Genomic DNA, 25,160 nt, shown 5'->3' on the forward strand with positions numbered 1-25,160 from the left:
CACCTTTGTGAAAATTCTGGGAGCAGTGGCCAATCCGAAGGGAAGAGCCACGAACTGGTAATGCTTGTCCAGAAAGGCGAACCTCAGAAACTGATGGTGATCTTTGTGGATAGGAATATGCAGGTACGCATCCTTTAAGTCCACGGTAGTCATATATTGACCCTCCTGGATCATTGGTAAAATTGTCCGAATGGTTTCCATTTTGAATGATGGAACTCTGAGGAATTTGTTTAGGATCTTTAAGTCCAGAATTGGCCTGAAAGTTCCTTCCTTTTTGGGAACTACAAACAGGTTTGAGTAAAATCCCAGTCCTTGTTCTGCTGTTGGAACTGGGTGTATCACTCCCATTTTTAAAAGGTCTTCTACGCAATGTAAGAATGCCTGTCTCTTTATCTGGTCTAAAGATAAGCGAGACATGTGGAACCTTCCCCTTGGAGGAAGATCCTTGAATTCTAGAAGATACCCCTGAGAGACAATTTCTAGTGCCCAGGGGTTCGGAACATCTCTTGCCCAGGCCTGAGCAAAGAGAGAAAGTCTGCCCCCTACTAGATCCGGTCCCGGATCGGGGGCTACCCCTTCATGCTGTCTTGGTAGCAGCAGCAGGCTTTTTGACCTGTTTACCCTTGTTCCAGCCTTGCAATGGTTTCCATGCTGGGTTGGGATGCGTTACCCTCTTGCCTAGTGGCTGTAGAGGTAGAAGCCGGTCCGTTCCTGAAATTGCGAAAGGAACGAAAATTAGACTTATTTTAGCCAAAGCGCTCTACGTGCCACTATTGCGAAACCAGAATTTTTCGCCGCTAATTTAGCTAACTGAAAGGCGGCATCTGTAATGAAAGAATTAGCCAACTTCAGGGCGTGAATTCTATCCATGACTTCATCATAAGAAGTCTCCTTCTGGAGCGAGTTTTCTAATTCCTCAAACCAAAAAGCAGCTGCAGTGGTTACAGGAATAATGCAAGAAATTGGTTGAAGAAGAAAACCTTGTTGAACAAAAATTTTCTTAAGTAAACCTTCTAATTTTTTATCCATAGGATCTTTAAAAGCGCAACTGTCTTCTATTGGTATAGTCGTGCGCTTAGCTAGCGTTGAAACTGCCCCCTCTACCTTAGGGACCGTCTGCCACGCGTCCCTTCTGGGGTCAACAATGGGGAACATTTTCTTAAATATAGGAAGGGGAACAAAAGGTACACCTGGCTTCTCCCACTCCTTATTCACTATATCCGCCACCCTCTTAGGTATCGGAAACGCATCAGTGAGTACTGGGACCTCTAAGAATTTATCCATTTTACACAATTTTTCTGGGACCACCAAAGGTTCACAATCATCAAGCGTAGCTAGGACCTCCTTAAGTAGGGCGCGGAGGTGTTCTAGCTTAAATTTAAATGCTATGGAATCAGGCTCTGCCTGCTGAGAAACTTTTCCTGTGTAAGAAATTTCTCCCTCAGACAGGCCCTCCCTCACCGCCAAGTCAGATTGATGTGAGGGCACTACAGATAAATTATCCGCTGCGTCTGCTTGCTCATTTTCTGTATTTAAAACTGAGCAATCACGCGTCCTAGAAAAAGCTGGCAGTTTGGATAAAAATGCTGTGAGAGAATTATCCATTACTGCTGCATAGTAATAGCAATTGGTGCGCTAGATGTACTGGGCATCGCTTGCGCGGGCATAGCTGGTGTTGACACAGAAGGAGAGGATAGTGAGCTATCCTCACTACCTTCAGCTAAAGAATCATCTTGGGCTATATCTTTAAGTGTGATTGTACGGTCCTTAAGCTGTTTGGACGCTATAGCACACTTCACACATAAATTTAATGGGGGAACCACCTTGGCCTTTGAACATACAGAACATAGGTTATCTGAAGGGTCAGACATGTTTGACAGACTTAAACAGATCTTCAATGCAATAAAAATGATCTTTTACAAAAACGTTACTGTGTCTTTAAATAATAAAAGTGCACACTTTATTATTGAAACATCAAAAAACCATCAAATAAACATCCGATTTTAATGAAATTTTCACCACAGTGTCTTAATGCTTTGAAAAGATTGCACACAAATTTTCAGACCAATTAACCCCTTAATGCCCAAACCGGAGCTAATAACAACAATTAACCAGTTAAACACACTACAGTACTATGCCACAGCTTCCACTGTGGCCTTTACCTTCCTTAGGGATTATTTTAGTAAGAAATAAGCCTCTCTGGAGTCTTTTCTGATGCCTCTGGACTCCCCACGTGAAGCTGCATGAACTGCCTAGGCAAAACAACTGCGCAATTGAGTTGAGAAAATGAGGCCTCCTCCCTCTTCATTCCAGAGTGGAGGGGCCTTTCTGACTAGATTAGGTGTCCAAATAAGTGCCAGGTGCAAATCAAACCCCAAAAGTGTTTTAAAGTCTGAAAAAACACCTTAATTATAGTGAAAAACATGCTAAAAAGCAATCGATTATGCCCACAAAAGTGTCAACCAGCATAGAGCCCTTAATATAAGCCCTAATCTTGTACAGAGTCTAAGAAAAATGGCTTACCTATCCCAGAGGGGATTGCTGACAGTCTTCTAGCATTACTAGGTCTTGTTAGAAAAATGACTGATCATACCTGAAGCAGTTAAGCCTGCAAACTGTTCCCCCCAACTGAAGTTCTCTGGTTTCAACAGTCCTGCGTGGGAACAGCAATGGATTTTAGTTACTGGTGCTAAAAACATAATTTATGCTTACCTGATAAATTCCTTTCTTCTGTTGTGTGATCAGTCCACGGGTCATCATTACTTCTGGGATATAACTCCTCCCCAACAGGAAATGCAAGAGGATTCACCCAGCAGAGCTGCATATAGCTCCTCCCCTCTACGTCAGTCCCAGTCATTCGACCAAGAAACAACGAGAAAGGAGTAACCAAGGGTGAAGTGGTGACTGGAGTATAATTTAAAAGATATTTACCTGCCTTAAAACAGGGCGGGCCGTGGACTGATCACACAACAGAAGAAAGGAATTTATCAGGTAAGCATAAATTATGTTTTCTTCTGTTATGTGTGATCAGTCCACGGGTCATCATTACTTCTGGGATACCAATACCAAAGCAAAAGTACACGGATGACGGGAGGGATAGGCAGGCTCATTATACAGAAGGAACCACTGCCTGAAGAACCTTTCTCCCAAAAATAGCCTCCGAAGAAGCAAAAGTGTCAAATTTGTAAAATTTGGAAAAAGTATGAAGCGAAGACCAAGTTGCAGCCTTGCAAATCTGTTCAACAGAGGCCTCATTCTTAAAGGCCCAAGTGGAAGCCACAGCTCTAGTGGAGTGAGCTGTAATTCTTTCAGGAGGCTGCTGTCCAGCAGTCTCATAGGCTAAACGTATTATGCTACGAAGCCAAAAAGAGAGAGAGGTAGCAGAAGCTTTTTGACCTCTCCTCTGTCCAGAGTAAACGACAAACAAGGAAGAAGTTTGGCGAAAATCTTTAGTTGCCTGCAAGTAGAACTTGAGGGCACGAACTACATCCAGATTGTGTAAAAGACGTTCCTTCTTTGAAGAAGGATTTGGACACAAGGATGGGACAACAATCTCTTGATTGATGTTCCTGTTAGTGACTACCTTAGGTAAGAACCCAGGTTTAGTACGCAGAACTACCTTGTCTGAGTGAAAAATCAGATAAGGGGAATCACAATGTAAGGCTGATAACTCAGAGACTCTTCGAGCCGAGGAAATAGCCATTAAAAACAGAACTTTCCAAGATAACATTTTTATATCAATGGAATGAAGGGGTTCAAACGGAACACCCTGTAAAACGTTAAGAACTAAGTTTAAACTCCATGGTGGAGCAACAGCTTTAAACACAGGCTTGATCCTAGCTAAAGCCTGACAAAAGGACTGGACGTCTGGATTTTCTGACAGACGTCTGTGTAACAAGATGGACAGAGCTGAAATCTGTCCCTTTAATGAACTAGCTGATAAACCCTTTTCTAAACCTTCTTGTAGAAAAGACAATATCCTAGCGATCCTAACCTTACTCCAGGAGTAACCTTTGGATTCGCACCAGTATAGGTATTTCCGCCATATTTTATGGTAAATCCTTCTGGTAACAGGCTTCCTAGCCTGAATCAGGGTATCAATAACCGACTCAGAAAAACCACGTTTTGATAAAATCAAGCGTTCAATTTCCAAGCAGTCAGCTTCAGAGAAGTTAGATTTTGATGTTTGAATGGACCCTGTATCAGAAGGTCCTGTCTCAGAGGTAGAGACCAAGGCGGACAGGATGACATGTCCACTAGATCTGCATACCAAGTCCTGCGTGGCCAAGCAGGTGCTATTAGAATTACTGATGCTCTCTCCTGTTTGATTTTGGCAATCAATCGAGGAAGCAGCGGGAAGGGTGGAAACACATAAGCCATCCTGAAGTTCCAAGGTGCTGTCAAAGCATCTATCAGAACTGCTCCCGGATCCCTGGATCTGGACCCGTAGCGAGGAAGTTTGGCGTTCTGGCGAGACGCCATGAGATCTATCTCTGGTTTGCCCCAACGTCGAAGTATTTGGGCAAAGACCTCCGGATGAAGTTCCCACTCCCCCGGATGAAGAGTCTGGCGACTCAAGAAATCCGCCTCCCAGTTCTCCACTCCCGGGATGTGGATTGCTGACAGGTGGCAAGAGTGAGACTCTGCCCAGCGAATTATCTTTGATACTTCCATCATTGCTAGGGAGCTTCTTGTCCCTCCCTGATGGTTGATGTAAGCTACAGTCGTGATGTTGTCCGACTGAAACCTGATGAACCCCCGAGTTATTAACTGGGGCCAAGCCAGAAGGGCATTGAGAACTGCTCTCAATTCCAGAATGTTTATTGGAAGGAGACTCTCCTCCTGATTCCATAGTCCCTGAGCCTTCAGAGAATTCCAGACAGCGCCCCAACCTAGTAGGCTGGCGTCTGTTGTTACAATTGTCCAGTCTGGCCTGCTGAATGGCATTCCCCTGGACAGGTGTGGCCGATGAAGCCACCATAGAAGAGAATTTCTGGTCTCTTGATTCAGATTCAGAGTAGGGGACAAATCTGAGTAATCCCCATTCCACTGACTTAGCATGCATAGTTGCAGCGGTCTGAGGTGTAGGCGTGCAAAAGGTACTATGTCCATTGCCGCTACCATTAAGCCGATCACCTCCATGCATTGAGCTACTGACGGGTGTTGAATGGAATGAAGGACGCGGCATGCATTTTGAAGTTTTGTTAACCTGTCTTCTGTCAGGTAAATCTTCATTTCTACAGAATCTATAAGAGTCCCCAAGAATGGAACTCTTGTGAGAGGAAAGAGAGAACTCTTCTTTTCGTTCACTTTCCATCCATGCGACCTTAGAAATGCCAGAACTAACTCTGTATGAGACTTGGCAGTTTGAAAGCTTGAAGCTTGTATTAGAATGTCGTCTAGGTACGGAGCTACCGAAATCCCTCGCGGTCTTAGTACCGCTAGAAGGGCACCCAGAACCTTTGTGAAGATTCTTGGAGCCGTAGCCAATCCGAATGGAAGAGCTACAAACTGGTAGTGCCTGTCTAAGAAGGCAAACCTTAGATACCGGTGATGATCTTTGTGGATCGGTATGTGAAGGTAAGCATCCTTTAAATCCACTGTGGTCATGAACTGACCCTCTTGGATCATGGGTAAAATAGTCCGAATAGTTTCCATTTTGAATGATGGAACTCTTAGGAATTTGTTTAGAGTCTTTAAATCTAAGATTGGCCTGAAAGTTCCCTCTTTTTTGGGAACCACAAACAGGTTTGAGTAGAACCCTTGTCCTTGTTCCGACCACGGAACCGGATGGATCACTCCCATTGTTAACAGATCTTGTACGCAGCGTAGAAACGCTTCTTTCTTTATCTGGTTTGTTGACAACCTTGACAGATGAAATCTCCCTCTTGGGGGAGATAATTTGAAGTCTAGAAGGTATCCCTGAGATATGATCTCTAGTGCCCAGGGATCCTGAACATCTCTTGCCCAGGCCTGGGCGAAGAGAGAGAGTCTGCCCCCTACTAGATCCGGTCCCGGATCGGGGGCTCTCGGTTCATGCTGTCTTTGGGGCAGCAGCAGGTTTCCTGGCCTGCTTGCTTTTGTTCCAGGACTGGTTAGGCTTCCAGCCTTGCCTGTAACGAGCAACAGCTCCTTCCTGTTTTGGTGCAGTGGAGGTTGATGCTGCTCCTGTTTTGAAATTCCGAAAGGGACGAAAATTAGACTGTCTAGCCTTAGCTTTGGCCTTGTCTTGAGGTAGGGCGTGGCCCTTACCTCCCGTAATGTCAGCGATAATTTCTTTCAAACCGGGCCCGAATAAGGACTGCCCCTTGAAAGGTATATTAAGTAATTTGGACTTAGAAGTAACATCAGCTGACCAGGATTTTAGCCACAGTGCCCTGCGTGCCTGTATGGCGAATCCTGAGTTCTTAGCCGTAAGTTTGGTTAAATGTACTACGGCCTCCGAAATGAAAGAATTAGCTAGTTTAAGGACTCTAAGCCTGTCCGTAATGTCGTCTAGCGTAGAGGAACTAAGGTTCTCTTCCAGCGACTCAATCCAAAATGCTGCCGCAGCCGTAATCGGCGCGATACATGCAAGGGGTTGTAATATAAAACCTTGTTGAACAAACATTTTCTTAAGGTAACCCTCTAATTTTTTATCCATTGGATCTGAGAAAGCACAGCTATCCTCCACCGGGATAGTGGTACGCTTAGCTAAAGTAGAAACTGCTCCCTCCACCTTGGGGACCGTTTGCCATAAGTCCCGAGTGGTGGCGTCTATTGGAAACATCTTTCTAAATATTGGAGGGGGTGAGAACGGCACACCGGGTCTATCCCACTCCTTAGTAACAATTTCAGTTAGTCTCTTAGGTATAGGAAAAACGTCAGTACTCGCCGGTACCGCAAAGTATTTATCCAACCTACACAGTTTCTCTGGTATTGCAACAGTGTTACAATCGTTGAGAGCTGCTAAGACCTCCCCTAGTAGTACACGGAGGTTCTCCAATTTAAATTTAAAATTTGAAATATCTGAGTCCAATCTGTTTGGATCAGAACCGTCACCCACAGAATGAAGCTCTCCGTCCTCATGCTCTGCGAGCTGTGACGCAGTATCAGACATGGCCCTAGCATTGTCAGCGCACTCTGTTCTCACCCCAGAGTGATCACGCTTGCCTCTTAGTTCAGGTAATTTAGACAAAACTTCAGTCATAACAGTAGCCATATCTTGTAATGTTATCTGTAATGGCCGCCCAGATGTACTAGGCGCCAAAATATCACGCACCTCCCGGGCGGGAGATGCAGGTACTGTCGCGTGAGGCGAGTTAGTCGGCATAACTCTCCCCTCGCTGTTTGGTGAAATTTGTTCACATTGTACAGATTGACTTTTATTTAAAGTAGCATCAATACAGTTAGTACATAAATTTCTATTGGGCTCCACCTTGGCATTGGAACAAATGACACAGATATCTTCCTCTGAGTCAGACATGTTTAACACACTAGCAAAAAACTTACAACTTGGTTATAATCTTTTTTAGCAAAAAACGTACTGTGCCTCAAAGAGGTACTAACGATTAAATGACAGTTGAAATAATGAACTGAAAAACAGTTATTGCATCAAATTTTAAAACAACACAACTTTTAGCAAAGGTTTGTTCCCATTAGTAAAAAACAACACTAATTAAATTTGTACATAAGAAAACAAAACAACGTTTTTTATACACAGTCACTATAAGAATTCTCACAGCTCTGCTGAGAGAATTTACCTCCCTTCAAAGAAGTTTGAAGACCCCTGAGATCTGTCAGAAATGAACCGGATCATGCAGGACATATAAAAGTAGCTGACTGGAATTTTTTGATGCGTAGCAAAGAGCGCCAAAAACGGCCCCTCCCTCTCCCACACAGCAGTGAAGAGAAACGAAACTGTCACAATTAAAGCAAAAAACTGCCAAGTGGAAAATAATGCCCAAACATTTATTCACACAGTACCTCAGCAATGTAAACGATTCTACATTCCAGCAAAAACGTTTAACATGAGAATAGTTATTAAAAGGATTAGTGACCTTAACACAGTAGTTCCGGTGAAATACCATCCCCAGAATACTGAAGTGTATACATACATGTCATTTTAACGGTATGGCAGGCTTTTCTCATCAATTCCATTCAGAAAATAAAAACTGCCACATACCTCAATGCAGATTCATCTGCCCGCTGTCCCCTGATCTGAAGCCTTTACCTCCCTCAGATGGTCGAGAACAGCAATATGATCTTAACGACTCCGGTTAAAATCATAGTAAAAAATCTCTGTCAGATTCTTCCTCAAACTCTGCCAGAGAAGTAATAACACGCTCCGGTGCTATTTTAAAATAACAAACTTTTGATTGAAGTCATAAAAACTAAGTATAATCACCATAGTCCTCTCACACATCCTATCTAGTCGTTGGGTGCAAGAGAATGACTGGGACTGACGTAGAGGGGAGGAGCTATATGCAGCTCTGCTGGGTGAATCCTCTTGCATTTCCTGTTGGGGAGGAGTTATATCCCAGAAGTAATGATGACCCGTGGACTGATCACACATAACAGAAGAAATCATATTCCTCTCGGCAGAAATCTTCATCACTTTCTGCTGCAGAGTAAATAGTACAAGCCGGCACTATTTTAAAATAACAAACTCTTGATAGAAGAATAAAAAACTACAACTAAACACCACATACTCTTTACCACCCCCGTGGAGATGCTACTAGTTAGAGCGGCAAAGAGAATGACTGGGGGGGCAGAGCCTGAGGGGAGCTATATGGACAGCTTTGCTGTGTGCTCTCTTTGCCACTTCCTGTAGGGATTGAGAATATCCCACAAGTAAGGATTAAGCCGTGGACCGGATACACCAATGTAGGAGAAATAGTGCAGTTTTTGTTCACAAAATTGCAGTTTTAATGCTTTTGCAGGATTTATTTTGTATGCAGACACGTTGCAATTAAATATTTGTAATGCATTTATTTAGAAAGTAAAAATCAAATTAACTTCTATTACCAAATTTACCTTTTCTCTAGATATCCTTTGTTGAAAAGCAGGAAGTTAGGCTCAGGAGTATGCATTTGTCTAGAGCACTACATGGCAGATATTTTGCAAAAAGACTTTTAACAATCTTAAAAAATGTACAGACACTGCTGCTATCTATTGCTCAAAAGCATTCTTGCAAAACTGCTGCCATATAGGGCTCCAAACACATGCACACTACCTACCTATGCATGCTCTTCAACAAAGAATACCAAGAGAATGAAGTAACGTTGATAAAGTAAGTAAAGTGGAAACGTTTTTAAACTTGTATACTCTATCTGAATCATGAAAAAAAAGTTCAGTCCCTTTAACTTAAAGGGACACTGAACCCAAGTTTTTTCTTTAGTGATTCAGATAGAGCATGCAATTTTAAGCAACTTTCTTTACTCCTATTATCAAATTTTCTTCATTCTCTTGGTATCTTTATTTGAAATGCAAGAATGTAAGTTTAGATGCTGGTCCATTTTTGGTGAACAACCTGGGTTGTCCTTGCTGATTAGTGGATACATTCATCCACCAATAAAAAAGTGCTGTCCAGAGGTCTGAAGCTAAATAAAAGCTTAGATACCTTCTTTTTCAAATAAAGATAGCAATAGAACAAAGAAAAATTGATAATAGGAGTAAATTAGAAAGTTGCTTAAAATTGCCTGCTCTATCTGAATCATGAAAGAAAAAAGTTGAGTTCAGTGTCCCTTTAAATAGCGGATTAACAAACGGAATATTCCAGTATTCCAAAAGCAGTGGGATTATGAATACAATGATTAAACGGACATGGTGTGCAAAATGTATATATCCCATACATGAAAGAGCGACAGTTAAACATGCTAAATATATTTTTAGATTGAAAAAAATAAATAAGTTAAAGCTGATTAAATTCTGTGTGAAACTAACAGGAAGTGTATGATTGTGTATAACTTAGTCCTGAGACTCTACTGTCCATTGGCTAATAGGGACAACACCCACAGGTAAGCAGCACATGAACATCTATTTTTTTTTAAACAAAGTGCTGTAATACATTTTGAAACTTTTAAGTTTACATGGATCAAAGCAAATTTATGGATCATGTCGCTTTAAATATTTGCCACAAATTTTCTATCTAAAAAACACATTCACTATACAAAAGAATTACCAGCAACAAACACAGAAGCATGACTGCACTGAAGTTCCACAACGTCACAGGTGGTCTGTGGAGAACTTGGTGGAAATGAAACGTTGCTGAAAAATTAAGAATAAAAGTGAAAGAATAATTAGTTTGATATTCTAAGTCTGCAGAATCAATCGTTTGCACATAATAAACCCAAGTAAATAGAGTCACCTTGTGATGAATCACAGCTCATCATGGGAAGTTCAATAATGCATAACCCAATGACCAGTTTGATTTAGTACCAATCACAACACAGCAGGAATAAAGAAGTCAACTAATTCTTTAACAGAGTTAAACATAATGAGCATATTTGTATATTGTGTATCTTTGGGCTCGATGGACACATACAGAACCTGTGCATCAAAATTGTCTAATATTTGACATTGTGTTAAACATTGTGTTAAAATTAGGTTATCTCCCCTGAGGAAAGTATTAATGCATAGTTTTATCTTAAATTGACTGTCCCTTTATGTGAAACAGTTTTAACGTGCACTGAAAGGAGGGCAGTTTGGATGGCAGCGTTCTTTAAAAGAAATATAAAAACCTATAAGTTTTCCTGCTTGAAACCTATACTATACAGCCCACATGATAAATACAATGTAACTGCTTTCCATTATTCTGTGAAAAAATATATATTATTCTTTACAAGTTCCTTGAATTGTGAATAGCTTCCAAAAACTGTTTTTTTTTTTATGTAAGTCCAGGGGAAAAATGAAAGAGTATATCAGCAGATTATTAACAGTCAACATCCCTGATACGATTCTTCTAAGTGTATTACACCCCCACACAGTTCTTTTAATAAAAGGTTTTGTACTCAGAAACAAACTTTAGTTCAAGACTCACACTCTAAAATCTTCTTCCTTTATCTTGTCTAAAGCCTTTGCAACCGCCATTCTGGTAAAAACATTCTGCATAGGAAAGCAAAACGATTACATAGTTGGAGAAGAAAAAGCAAGGTTGTAAAATGCAAAGGATGTGGGTATACCCATATTCTGCAAGCAATATTTAATCTCAGTAAAGCAAGCCTGAAACTTTAAAAAGGATAGAAAAGTGCAAACAGAAAATGCTCTAATATGTTAAATCATATTTGTTTATTATTGCACTATTGCATAGTAAACCCCAGCAAAGGGATTAAACACATAGTTAAGTCAACTCCAGAGCAGCAATGCACTACTGGGAGCTAGATGACAACATCTGGTAAGGCAATGACAAGAGATAACAGTGTGTGGCTACCAATCATGAGCTAGCTCCCAGTAGTGTGTTGCTGAGGATATGTACGTATTCCTTTTGAAAAAGGATACCAAGAGAGCAAACCAAGTTTCATAGCAGAAGTGAATTTAAAAGTGTTTTAAGAATACATGACCTGTCTAGATCATTAACGTTTACATTTTGACTTTCTTATCACCTTAAAGGGACAATCAACGTATTAAAATAATCATAATAGGTTAAATATATACATATAAATTAACACACTTCCTGCAAGATTAACTTCTTTGCCTGAAGACTCTTCCAACTGCTACCATGGCTGCAATTTTTTTTTCCAAAATCATCATCGGATAGTACAGCCATGAACCTTATTACGAGGCGCACTCCTGTCTACCCAGCTTCCACATCACAAGGAACTATGTCACTGCACAAGAGAGGCATCAAGGTATTCATCCTAAATCATGAATGAGCAGAATGGGAAGTGAAAGGGACGGGATACAGTCTTCTCATGGGCTGTACTGCCTGCTGCTAATTTTGAGGGGGGAAAATGTATGCCTTGTTGTGGCCTGAGATGCCTACAAGGAAAGGATTTCAAACCTATTTTTTGTTAATCTTGCAGTAAGTATGTTATTTTATACATATGTCACCTTATTATGGGCACACCAGTACAGGTTTTTCATCCAATTCCCACGGACATTTTGATGTTTTAAAAAACAAAGAAGCCCTGGAAAAATGTGAAGACCAGCACTATTTTCTGTTAAGTCAGTAGAATGTACCTGCCCCATTTTTGTCAAAGGGTATTCCTGGTATACTCCTTCCCCCAATATTTTTTCAGAATTAAATTATATTACAGTGTATTAAATAAAAGTGCCAGGTTGTTGTTATATAGGCACCCTACAATCCAATTGCATCCATTAGTCACCCCCTTTAAATTGTAGCTTTCCAGACCCATCTGCTGCCGCCCACCGGGAAATCTACTGATATCCTGGAAGGCCAATCCAGCCTTGGTGGGAATTCCCCTGCTGACCACTAGGAGGAGGTATAAGAAACCCAAACACACCAGGGCTTAAAGGGATACTAAACCCACATTTTTTATTTCATAATTCAGATAGAGCATGCAATTTCAAGCAACTTTCTAATTTACTCCTAATATCAATTTTTCTTCGTTCTCTTGCTATCTTTATTTGAAAAAGAAGGCATCTAAGCTAAGGAGCCAGTTAATTTTTGGTTCAGTACCTGGACAACACTTGTTTAATTGGTGGGTGCATTTAGCCACCAATCAGCAAGCACAACCCAGGTTGTGAACCAAAAATGGGCTGGCTTCTAAACTTACATTCTTGCTTTTCAAATAAAGATAGCAAGATAATGAAGAAAAATTGATAATATAAGTAAATTAGAAAGTTGCTTAAAATTGCATGCTCTATCTGAAACATGAAAGAAAAAAATTTGGGTTTAGTGTCCCTTTAAAATCCCTTCCACTTTCCATGATCCTCAGTCGAACATATAGCCAAGTAGTGGAGGAAAACAAAGGATAAAGCAGGGCAAAAGACGTGCAGCCGTTAACTTAACAAAAATTTAAAAAAGCGGGGGCTCGTGAACTCTCACTATCATGAAGCAAACAAATTTATAAGGTAAGCATACATTTTATTTTCTTTAATCAGATGGTGAGAGTCCACAAATCATAATGTGTGGGAATCTATACCCAAGCGGCAAAGTCCATGAGGTCACCATGAAATGGGAGGGGGGCTGGATGTTACTGATCAGGAACCATTCTGCCAAAAAGCAGTCTCACAAGAAGCATAGACATCAAGGGGTCGATCCGATATAAATCGTCGCCCGCAAAAGCCGGCGACGCCAATATTTGCGCGGATTTGGTATCACATATACGGCGTAACCTAGAAGTTACGCCCGTATATTTCTGCCGTCGCCCGCAGTTTTTTGGGCCATAGGCAGGTATACCAAACCCGCGCAGTTTGGTATCCAATATGCAGCGTAAGGACTTACGTGGCGAAAATGGAGAAAACTTACTCCATTTTCACCTCGCCACAAAAAGCAGCCGTAAGAAGCCTTACGCTGACTATTGGAGCCCCGTAACTCCCTAAACTAACTAGAAAATAAACCTAACACCTAACGCATGCGCAATGTCTATCTCCCTGTCAACCGCGATCTGCTAAAATAAACCTAACACCTAACGCATGCGCAATGTCTATCTCCCTGTCAACCGCGATCCCCCCCCCCCCCCGAAATCCCTAATAAAGTTATTACCCCCTAAACCGCCGCTCCCGGACCCCGCCGCCATCTACATAAACTAACCCCCTACTGTGAGCCTCTAAAACCGCCGCCATCTACCTTATCTATCCCCTAATCTGACCCCTTACACCGCCGCCACCTATATAAAAATTATTAACCCCTAATGTAAGCCCCTTACACCGCCGCCATCTCTATTAAAATGATTAACCCCTAATTTAATCTACCTACCCCGCCGCCAGCTATATTATCTATATTAACCCTAAGTATATTATAGTTAATATAGGTATTACATTATATATATTAACTATATTAACCCTAATTATATTAGGGTTAATATAGTTACTATAGTATTTATATTAACTATATTAACTCTATCTAACCCTAACTAAATTTATATTAAATTAATCTAATTCATTTATAAACTAAAATATTCCTATTTAAATCTAAATACCTATAAAATAAACCCTAAGATAGCTACAATATAATTAATAATTACATTGTAGCTATGTTAGGGTTAATATTTATTTTACAGGTAAATTGTTAATTATTTTAACTAGGTATAATAGATATTAAATAGTTATTAACTATTTAATATCTACCTAGTTAAAATAATTACCCAATTACCTGTAAAATAAATCCTAACCTAAGTTACAAATACACCTACACTATCAATAAATTTAATAAACTACTAACATCTATCTAAAAATACAATTAAATTAACTAAACTAAATTACAAAAAAAAAATAACACTAAATTACAAAAAATAAAAAAAAGATTACAAGATATTTAAGCTAATTACACCTATTCTAAGCCCCCTAATAAAATAATAAACCCCCAAAATAAAAAAAATTCCCTGCCCTATTCTAAATTTAACAAATTTCAAAGCTCTTTACCTTACCAGCCCTTAAAAGGGCCTTTTGTGGGGCATGCCCCAAAGAATTCAGCTCTTTTGCATACAACAAATACAATACCCCCCCCCCCCATTACAACCCACCACCCACATACCCCTATTCTAAACCCACCCAAACCCCCCTTAAAAAAGCCTAACACTACCCCCCTGAAGATCTCCCTACCTTGTCTTCACCACACCGGGCCGAACTCCTGATCCGATCCGGGCGATGTCTTCCTCCAAGCGGCAAAGAAGAATTCTTCCTCCGGCGACGTCTTCCTCCAAGCGGCAGCAAAGTCTTCATTCTTCCGGCGGCATCTTCAATCTTCTTTCTTCGCTCCGCCGCCGCGGAGCATCCATCCCGGCCGACTGCTGAACTTGGAATGAGGTACCTTTAAATGACGTCATCCAAGATGGCGTCCGCCGAATTCCGATTGGCTGATAGGATTCTATCAGCCAATCGGAATTAAGTTAAAAAAATCTGATTGGCTGATTGAATCAGCCAATCAGATTAAAGTTCAATCCGATTGGCTGATCCAATCAGCCAATCAGATTGAGCTCGCATTCTATTGGCTGATCGGAACAGCCAATAGAATGCGAGCTCAATCTGATTGGCTGATTGGATCAGCCAATCGGATTGAACTTGAATCTGATTGGCTGATTCAATCAGCCAATCAGATTTTTTTAACTTAATTCCGATTGGCTGATAGAATCCTATCAGCCAATCGGAATTCGGCGGACGCCATCTTGGATGACGTCATTTAAAGGTACCTCATTCCAAGTTCAGCAGTCGGCCGGGATGGATGCTCCGCGGCGGCGGAGCGAAGAAAGAAGATTGAAGATGCCGCCGGAAGAATGAAGACTTTGCTGCCGCTTGGAGGAAGACGTCGCCGGAGGAAGAATTCTTCTTTGCCGCTTGGAGGAAGACATCGCCCGGATCGGATCAGGAGTTCGGCCCGGTGTGGTGAAGACAAGGTAGGGAGATCTTCAGGGGGGTAGTGTTAGGCTTTTTTAAGGGGGGTTTGGGTGGGTTTAGAATAGGGGTATGTGGGTGGTGGGTTGTAATGGGGGGGGGGGTATTGTATTTGTTGTATGCAAAAGAGCTGAATTCTTTGGGGCATGCCCCACAAAAGGCCCTTTTAAGGGCTGGTAAGGTAAAGAGCTTTGAAATTTGTTAAATTTAGAATAGGGCAGGGAATTTTTTTTATTTTGGGGGTTTATTATTTTATTAGGGGGCTTAGAATAGGTGTAATTAGCTTAAATATCTTGTAATCTTTTTTTTATTTTTTGTAATTTAGTGTTTGTTTTTTTTTGTAATTTAGTTTAGTTAATTTAATTGTATTTTTAGATAGATGTTAGTAGTTTATTAAATTTATTGATAGTGTAGGTGTATTTGTAACTTAGGTTAGGATTTATTTTACAGGTAATTGGGTAATTATTTTAACTAGGTAGATATTAAATAGTTAATAACTATTTAATATCTATTATACCTAGTTAAAATAATTAACAATTTACCTGTAAAATAAATATTAACCCTAACATAGCTACAATGTAATTATTAATTATATTGTAGCTATCTTAGGGTTTATTTTATAGGTAAGTATTTAGATTTAAATAGGAATATTTTAGTTTATAAATGAATTAGATTAATTTAATATAAATTTAGTTAGGGTTAGATAGAGTTAATATAGTTAATATAAATACTATAGTAACTATATTAACTATATTAACCCTAATATAATTAGGGTTAATATAGTTAATATATATAATGTAATACCTATATTAACTATAATATACTTAGGGTTAATATAGATAACATAGCTGGCGGCGGGGTAGGTAGATTAAATTAGGGGTTAATCATTTTAATAGAGATGGCGGCGGTGTTAGGGGCTCACTTTAGGGGGTTATAGATATAATATAGCTGGCGGCGGGGTACGGGAGCGGCGGTTTAGGGGTTAATAGCTTTTTATTGTTAGGCTAGTGAGGGGGGATAGCGGATAGAGGGTTAGACAGTGCGGGCTATGTTAGGGAGGCGTGTTAGACAGTGCGGGCTATGTTAGGGAGGCGTGTTAGACAGTGCGGGTGTTTTAAACTTTAGTCAGGTTTTATAGGCGCCGGCAGATTCTAACGTGGCGCAAGTCACTGGCGACGCCAGAAATTTGTACTTACGCAGATTTCTGGACATCGCTGGTTTGTGAGACTTACGGCACGTTAGCATCTGACGGCGACCTATATGGGATGGCTCGAGTTGCGAGCTGAAACTGCGGGCGACGCCGGTTCCCTCGCTTGCGCCGCAAACTGCGATCGATATCGGATCGCGCCCCAAATTTAAAAAACTTCAAAAATGTTTGAAAAGAAGCTGCCTTGCAATTCTGATGAATAGAAGCCTCATTACAAAAGGCCAAGGAAGTAGCAACTGATCTAGTAGAATGAGCAGTAATGCATGCAGGGAAAGTTTTCCCTACAGCCAAAAAAGCCTTATGAATTAAGGCTTTAAGCCAAGCTGCTAAAGTAACAGCCATAGATTTCTGATTTTTGCGAGTAAAAGAAGAATGAATATAAAGAGAAGGAGAAAGTCTAAAATGTTTTGTGGCTTCCACATAATATTTGAGAGCTCTCACAAGTTACAAATTGTGAAGAAGCTGGACAAAAAGGGAACCACAATTTCCTGATTAATAGTATCTGTAGATACTACCATAGGAGGAAAGGAATAGCTAGTGCAAAGAACAGCCTTATCCTGATGAAAAATCAGAAAAGATTTGCACAACAAAGCTGAGAGCTCAGAGACTCTTCTAGCCGAAGAAATAACTAGAAGAAAAATAACCTCCAGAATAAAAGCTGAAGGTCTAAAAACCCTGCATCAGCTCAAAAGGAGGAGTTTGAAAAACCCTGAAAACCAGATTAAGATTCCAAGGAAGAGAAACTGGATGAATTACTGTTTTAATTCTGATCAGAGCCTGAACAAAGGATTGTAAATTTGGAATTTTAGCAATTTTCTAATGAAACGAAACAGAAAGAAACAAAATCAGACTCTTGCCATCATGAAACAAACAAATTTATAAGGTAAGCATACATTTTCTTTTCTTTTATCAGGTGGTGAGAGTCCATGAGTCATATTGTGTGGGAATCTATACCCAAGCAGCGATGTCCACAAAATCACAATGAAATAGCAGGTGGGATGTGGGGAGTTTCCAGAATTCCCATCACTAGGCAGAGGCAAAGATACCCCAAAATACTAAAAGCTTTTAATCCTTCCCACCTCCCAGCCGAGCAGAGAAATGTAAGGAAAGGAAGCAGGGTATGATGAGATGCATAGAAAAAAACTGTTGCCAAAATTAAAAGAAAAAATTAACTGAGCGGGTATATTGTGAACTCTCACCACCATGAAATTAAGTAATTAATCAGGAAAGCATAAATTATGTTTTCTTTCATAAGATGGTGAGAGTCCACAAGCATTGAAATGTGTGGGAACTAATACCCAAGCTTTGGAGTCCATGAGAAAATGGGTGGGACAAGAAGAAATGCAGTTCCTATTTGCCAGACACTGCGACTTGAAGGACTTTCCTGACAAAAACAACTTCATAATGATAAAAGTAAGTAAATGGATGTAAAGATGACAATATTGCAGAGTTGCAATTCTGTTCCATAGAAGCCTCATTCTTAAAATCCAAGAAGTGGAAACAGATCTGGTGGAATAAACTGAAATGTGTGTAGGGGTGACCTTCCTGCCGTCAATTAAAGGGACACTGTACCCACATTTTTTCTTTCGTGATTCAGATTGAGCATGACATTTTAAGCAACTTTCTAATTTACTCCTTTTATCAAATTTTCTTCATTCTCTTTGTATCTTTATTTGAAATGCAAGAAGGTAAAGTTAGATGCCGGCCCATTTTTGGTGAACAACCTGGGTTGTCCTTGCTGATTGGTGGATAAATTCATTCACCAATAAAAAAAGTGCTGTCCAAAGTACTGAAGCCAAAACAAGCTTAGATGCCTTCTTTTTCAAATAAAGATAGCAAGAGAACGAAGAAAAATTGATAATAGGAGTAAATTAGAAAGTTGCTTAAAATTGCATGCTCTTTCTGAATTACAAAATAATTTTTTTGGGTACAGTGTCCCTTTAAGCCTTGTGAATGATTTGTTTTAGCCATAATGCTAGTCTGACAGCTGTAGCATTCAGTCCTTTTACGAGGATATGAATAATAGACAAATTGAACTTTGTCTAAAATCTATAGTTGCATGCAAATAGAAATTTAGAGCCATCATCAAACCTATGCGAACATCTACTAGAGGAGTTACTTCTAAGGAAAGGTCTCTCTTTCGCTCCCATAAAGACACCAAACTCACTTGATCTATTTGTAGATGTCAACAAATTTATTAGGAAACTGACATTAGTCCGTCATTTTGAAAAAGAGAAGAACAGCAGAGAGGGAAATGTCCTAACAAATGACGAAACAGAGACTTTACAAGCACTTTTTGACTTATATCCAGATGTTGTATTTTTCTGGGGATTGAAGGATGGTATCCCTTTATCTGGGGATGACAAACAGAAATTGTTACACTGTCATCTAAGACCCAAGTCTGTTTTCTTTCCTGTTCAAGGTAAATTCATCACATATTTCAAAGATGCAGTCCTGCAGGAATGTACGGACATGTGCAAAGATTCAAAAATAAAATAACACAGGGAAAAGGAGGCACTAACGAATCTAAAAAATATTGAAAGTATTATCATAAGGGAAGCAGATAAGGGAGGTGGGATCATCATCCAGGACAAAGCAGATTACTTAAAAGAGGCTTATAATCTGCTTTCTGACTCTAACACCTATATAGTTCTGAATGGCGATCCGACAGCTCCTTTTTTGAAGGGATATGCAGCCCTTATTAACTAAGGGCTGCAAGATAAAATATTGAACATCAAAGAATGGAGATTTTTTGGCAAATGAGGAGCCCAGCAAAGCTCTGTTCTATCATTTGCCAAACATCCATAAGGATTCCAAATGTCCCCCGGGCAGGCCTATAATATCTGGAATAGATTCCTTAATAGCGAGATTGTCAGAATATGTAGATATATTACTAAAGTCTATGGTGATTAATTTAAAATCATATCTGAGGGGTACCCCACAATTATTAGAAATAATACAGAATATATCTTGGAAACCTACATACAGATGGGCTACACTGGATGTGTCTGCACTATATACTTCAATTCCCCATGGCGGTGGTATTGAGGCAATGAAGTATTTTCTGGGAAGGAATGCACAATGCACCGAACTTTGTGAACCTGTATATGGGTTACTTTGAAGATTGCATGATAAATGAGGATACGAGATACAGGGATAAACACCTTGTATTTTGGTGAAGGTATATAGATGACATTCTGATCATCTAGGCTGGAGATGATCCCAGTTGGTAAGAATTTACGGAGGAACTAAACTCTAATTCCCTAAATGTAAAATTTACTGAAAATGTTGACAAGAAGGAAATTAACTTCTTGGATGTAGCACTTTTTTATTTAATGGGGATATATGTACAAGAATAGTCCAGAAAGAAACTGACACAAATGGATATTTGGATGCTAGGAGCAGTCACCATCCAAGATGGATCGAAAATATTCCATACGGACAGTTTCAGCGGATCAGACGGAATTGTACCCTTCTTCAAGATTTTGAGGAAGAGTCTAAGATCCTAAAGGGATGTTTTAAGGTTCAACATTTCCCTGACAGAGTAGTGGAGAAAGCATACAATAGGGCCAAAAACTTGGATAGGAATATACTAATATCTAATAAAGTAAAGGATAGTGGGGCTAATCACCATAGATAATGGAACACAAACAGAGCAATAATAAAAAGGGTTTAAGCTTTCTCACCACATTCAATGATGGTTATTCAAACATAAGAAATATCCTGAGCAAGCATTGGGGGATACTTATGAAGGATCCACTTCTAAAAGGTACGATTGGAAAAAAAATGGAGGTTATTTTCAGAAAAGAATTAAATTTGAAGGATGTGGTAGCCACAAGTATAATTAGACAGGATAGAAAGGACAACAATTAAAGAATTTATATATTATAAAGCTCTAACTGGGTTCTTTAAGGGCTATAGAAAAAACTGTGTGTGTGGTGAACACACTCCCAAATCCAAGCACTACAATAAAAGTATTTGCAGGGAGCGGCGGAGTTTGGCCATGCAGGCAATTGGCCGCATTCTAGGATAGCTCAGTGCAGACGAACGGACCCGACGTTGCATAAGCGGTATGATTAGTACCTAAACTGACTTCAGGAGGTAAATGAAGCCCTCCGGTGCACAGTAGCGCTGCTGACATGTAGAAGCGGAAATGTCACAAGCTAAAAAACAGCCCGTTACCACCTGAGCTCCGACGGCCTTACAGACTACCAGTGCCATCTTGACACGCACATGGAGCACACAGAGGGAGCTAGATATCACCAGTGGCAATTTTAGGGGTGAGATTGAGGTGGATCAGTTACCGCTAGTTACATCCAAGCACTCATGGCTCTAACATGCTCTGCCAATGTTAATTATGATTACACAGAGATACCTAATGTGGCTTTAACGCTGGGGCACTACGCAGCCTATCGCACTATATAGCAGAGGCCTACGTTTCCACAAGACACAGCACATATATAACCTGTTCTATATTTAACAATCCTGAGAACCTACTACAGCAATAGGAACACAGGATAACAGCTTAACCTACTGCTTTACCTACAATACAGGCTGATACAGGGTGTCATTTTAATAGTATCACTGTCTCAGAAATATAACATCCCAGGGCTCTGGGTAACTGTCTTTATTAGCCACTGATCGCTACTACGACATGGCTGCCAGGCGTTTGAATAAAAGTGAAAAGTCAAGTGAAAAGTCAAAACCCAGATGTCTGCCCCTGTCTCAGTTAGCACCTTTTTTCACACAACTAAGGCTGCCATAAATCCTACTCAAAATACCCAAGATCAAGAGGATACGTCCGGGGCCCTATATGATAATGCAGAAGCACACCAACCTGCTGCCTACCTCACTCAATTACAAAAGGATATTGCCAATTTGCCTACCAAAGAGGACTTTGCATCCCTAACATCCCTCATCACCTCCGAATTAACCTCCATGCGCAAAGATATTAATGACCTGGGATCCAGAGTGGAGGAGGTTGAAGATACCCAAACCACTATGAGTGAAATGAAGGGAGCCTTTGAAACCCATGATGCGGTCCAAGCATCTCAAATAAAGAGTTTGCAAGACAAACTTGAAGACCTGGAGAACCGCAGCAGACGCTCCAACTTACGGGTGAGGGGCATCCAAGAATCAGTTAAAGGTGCAGACCTAATGGAATACCTTCAGAAATTTCAACATCTCAAAGGAGATACATATATCCCACCTCTTGAATTGGAGAGAATTCACAGAGCGTTGCGTCCATCTCCCCCACCGAACGCACCCCCCAGAGATGTTATTTTTAAATTCCTGAGGTTCATGGACAGGGGGGACACATATGGACTAAAGCGAGACAGACCTTGAAAATATCTTTCATGGGACACACTCTACAGATTTTTCCAGACCTATGTTCCAGCACTATACAAAAGAGAAGGGACACCAGATTAATCACCACAATTCTTCAAGAAAATAATAAAATATAGGTGGGGTTTCCCATTTAGTCTGGCGATTACCCACGAGGGACATACCTATGGATACAAAGCCCTTCAAGACCTAGAAGAGATCTCAAAGGGCTTGGGGCTAAATTTGAGCCCACCACAACTGCTAGACTCTTTGCACCAAAAAGTCCAAGGAACACACAGTCGCACAAGGTTCAATCTAAGAAAGTGGAGGTGTGCAGGAACCGAGGAACAGTGAGCTGGGACACTGAAAGATCCCAGTAGGTGTTACTAAGCACGAGTGGGTGGTTCTACCATTGTGAGTACGATTCTTTAACTTTATATGAGTACTTTGGTGTAAACTGTATTACCCTAGGAGGTGCCCTTCTTTCTTGTGTCTCTTCAAAGAATTTGCCAAACGTTTTTTTGAATTACATTTGGAAGGAGCAGCCGTGAGCAAGAGATCTTCTAGTCCTTTAAAGGACAGACCGACATCTTTGACCTAATGTAAGGAATATTCTCTGTGAAAATTTTTTTTTTAATATTTGGCTACATATGTACATATATTTATAACTTGTCTTTAGTGTGGTTAACACACATTTGTGTGCATACATTATCTGTGCATGACATCATATGTAACAGACCATTAATATTGCGGTGATAAGATTTAGTCACTAGCTTTTTAGTCTTTAAACAACCTGCCACCTTCCTTGATGCCTTCATTGGGTGAGACCAATAAGTTCTCATACTGTAATTTTAGTCAATATCCTTTTTATGCTCTTATCCTGATAACATTGCCTAATAACATTTTTTTAGTGGCTGGCTGCTGTTATCACGCACTGTTTCCAGGGCATGGAGGTATTGTCTGTTGTTGTTCTTTCTTCCTCCAGGTAACAATGTAGCCCATAGGGGCAATGTTTATTCACCACATAATGTCTTGTTCCTGTTATCTCAATGTGTTGCAGTTAATTAGCATTAATGTACCGCAGTGATTGCTTTGTATGTAAGACATAATGTTAAGGTTCGGGTCCCAGTACTCTGCAGACCCTCAATTATATTGGAGTGATTTTCAATCTCTCTTAAGTTATTTCTTCTAAAGTTATTCTTACTTCTTTATTCAGAAATATGATTGTTATTGTTTTTGCCTTGTTTGTTTTTCTTTGCAATGTTTGTTATTGTCTTCTTGCAAATGTCATAATGTTGAAACCAATTATTCTCTTGTCACTGACAACCTTAGCCACCACTATCACCGTTGTAGTGTACAGCTCTCACAATTACTCACAGATTGTATACTGACCACTAACCTACCCCCCAATGGCACAGACTATCGCTTCCTTGAACATAATTACCATTAACGCTAAGGGACTCAATAACCCAAATAAACGGCGTATAGCTATCAAAGACCTTCATAATAATAACATAATTTATGCTTACCTGATAAATTCCTTTCTTCTGTTGTGTGATCAGTCCACGGGTCATCATTACTTCTGGGATATAACTCCTCCCCAACAGGAAATGCAAGAGGATTCACCCAGCAGAGCTGCATATAGCTCCTCCCCTCTACGTCAGTCCCAGTCATTCGACCAAGAATCAACGAGAAAGGAGTAACCAAGGGTGAAGTGGTGACTGGAGTATAATTTAAAAGATATTTACCTGCCTTAAAACAGGGCGGGCCGTGGACTGATCACACAACAGAAGAAAGGAATTTATCAGGTAAGCATAAATTATGTTTTCTTCTGTTATGTGTGATCAGTCCACGGGTCATCATTACTTCTGGGATACCAATACCAAAGCAAAAGTACACGGATGACGGGAGGGATAGGCAGTCTCATTATACAGAAGGAACCACTGCCTGAAGAACCTTTCTCCCAAAAATAGCCTCCGAAGAAGCAAAAGTGTCAAATTTGTAAAATTTGGAAAAAGTATGAAGCGAAGACCAAGTTGCAGCCTTGCAAATCTGTTCAACAGAGGCCTCATTCTTAAAGGCCCAAGTGGAAGCCACAGCTCTAGTGGAGTGAGCTGTAATTCTTTCAGGAGGCTGCTGTCCAGCAGTCTCATAGGCTAAACGTATTATGCTACGAAGCCAAAAAGAGAGAGAGGTAGCAGAAGCTTTTTGACCTCTCCTCTGTCCAGAATAAACGACAAACAGGGAAGAAGTTTGGCGAAAATCTTTAGTTGCCTGCAAGTAGAACTTGAGGGCACGAACTACATCCAGATTGTGTAGAAGACGTTCCTTCTTTGAAGAAGGATTTGGACACAAGGATGGAACAACAATCTCTTGATTGATATTCCTGTTAGTGACTACCTTAGGTAAGAACCCAGGTTTAGTACGCAGAACTACCTTGTCTGAGTGAAAAATCAGATAAGGAGAATCACAATGTAAGGCTGATAACTCAGAGACTCTTTGAGCCGAGGAAATAGCCATTAAAAACAGAACTTTCCAAGATAACAATTTTATATCAATGGAATGAAGGGGTTCAAACGGAACACCCTGTAAAACGTTAAGAACTAAGTTTAAACTCCATGGCGGAGCAACAGCTTTAAACACAGGCTTGATCCTAGCTAAAGCCTGACAAAAGGCCTGGACGTCTGGATTTTCTGACAGACGCCTGTGTAACAAGATGGACAGAGCTGAAATCTGTCCCTTTAATGAACTAGCTGATAAACCCTTTTCTAAACCTTCTTGTAGAAAGGACAATATCCTAGCGATCCTAACCTTACTCCAGGAGTAACCTTTGGATTCGCACCAGTATAGGTATTTACGCCATACTTTATGGTAAATCCTTCTGGTAACAGGCTTCCTAGCCTGTATCAGGGTATCAATAACCGACTCAGAAAAACCACGTTTTGATAAAATCAAGCGTTCAATTTCCAAGCAGTCAGCTTCAGAGAAGTTAGATTTTGATGTTTGAATGGACCCTGTATCAGAAGGTCCTGTCTTAGAGGTAGAGACCAAGGCGGACAGGATGACATGTCCACTAGATCTGCATACCAAGTCCTGCGTGGCCATGCAGGCGCTATTAGAATCACTGATGCTC

General features: G+C 40.4%; 1 protein-coding gene across 1 annotated transcript in view; it reads right to left on the reverse strand.

Moving 5' to 3' along the window:
- Window positions 1-25,160, reverse strand: part of PUS10 (pseudouridine synthase 10) — a 372,401-nt gene that overhangs the window by 102,511 nt on the left and 244,730 nt on the right. The window contains 2 exon segments of the mRNA XM_053712643.1: window positions 10,163-10,248; window positions 11,021-11,085. Coding sequence (XP_053568618.1) covers window positions 10,163-10,248; window positions 11,021-11,085 — 151 coding nt within the window.

The sequence above is a fragment of the Bombina bombina genome, chromosome 4, assembly GCF_027579735.1.
Source record: "Bombina bombina isolate aBomBom1 chromosome 4, aBomBom1.pri, whole genome shotgun sequence".
NCBI lineage: Eukaryota > Metazoa > Chordata > Amphibia > Anura > Bombinatoridae > Bombina > Bombina bombina.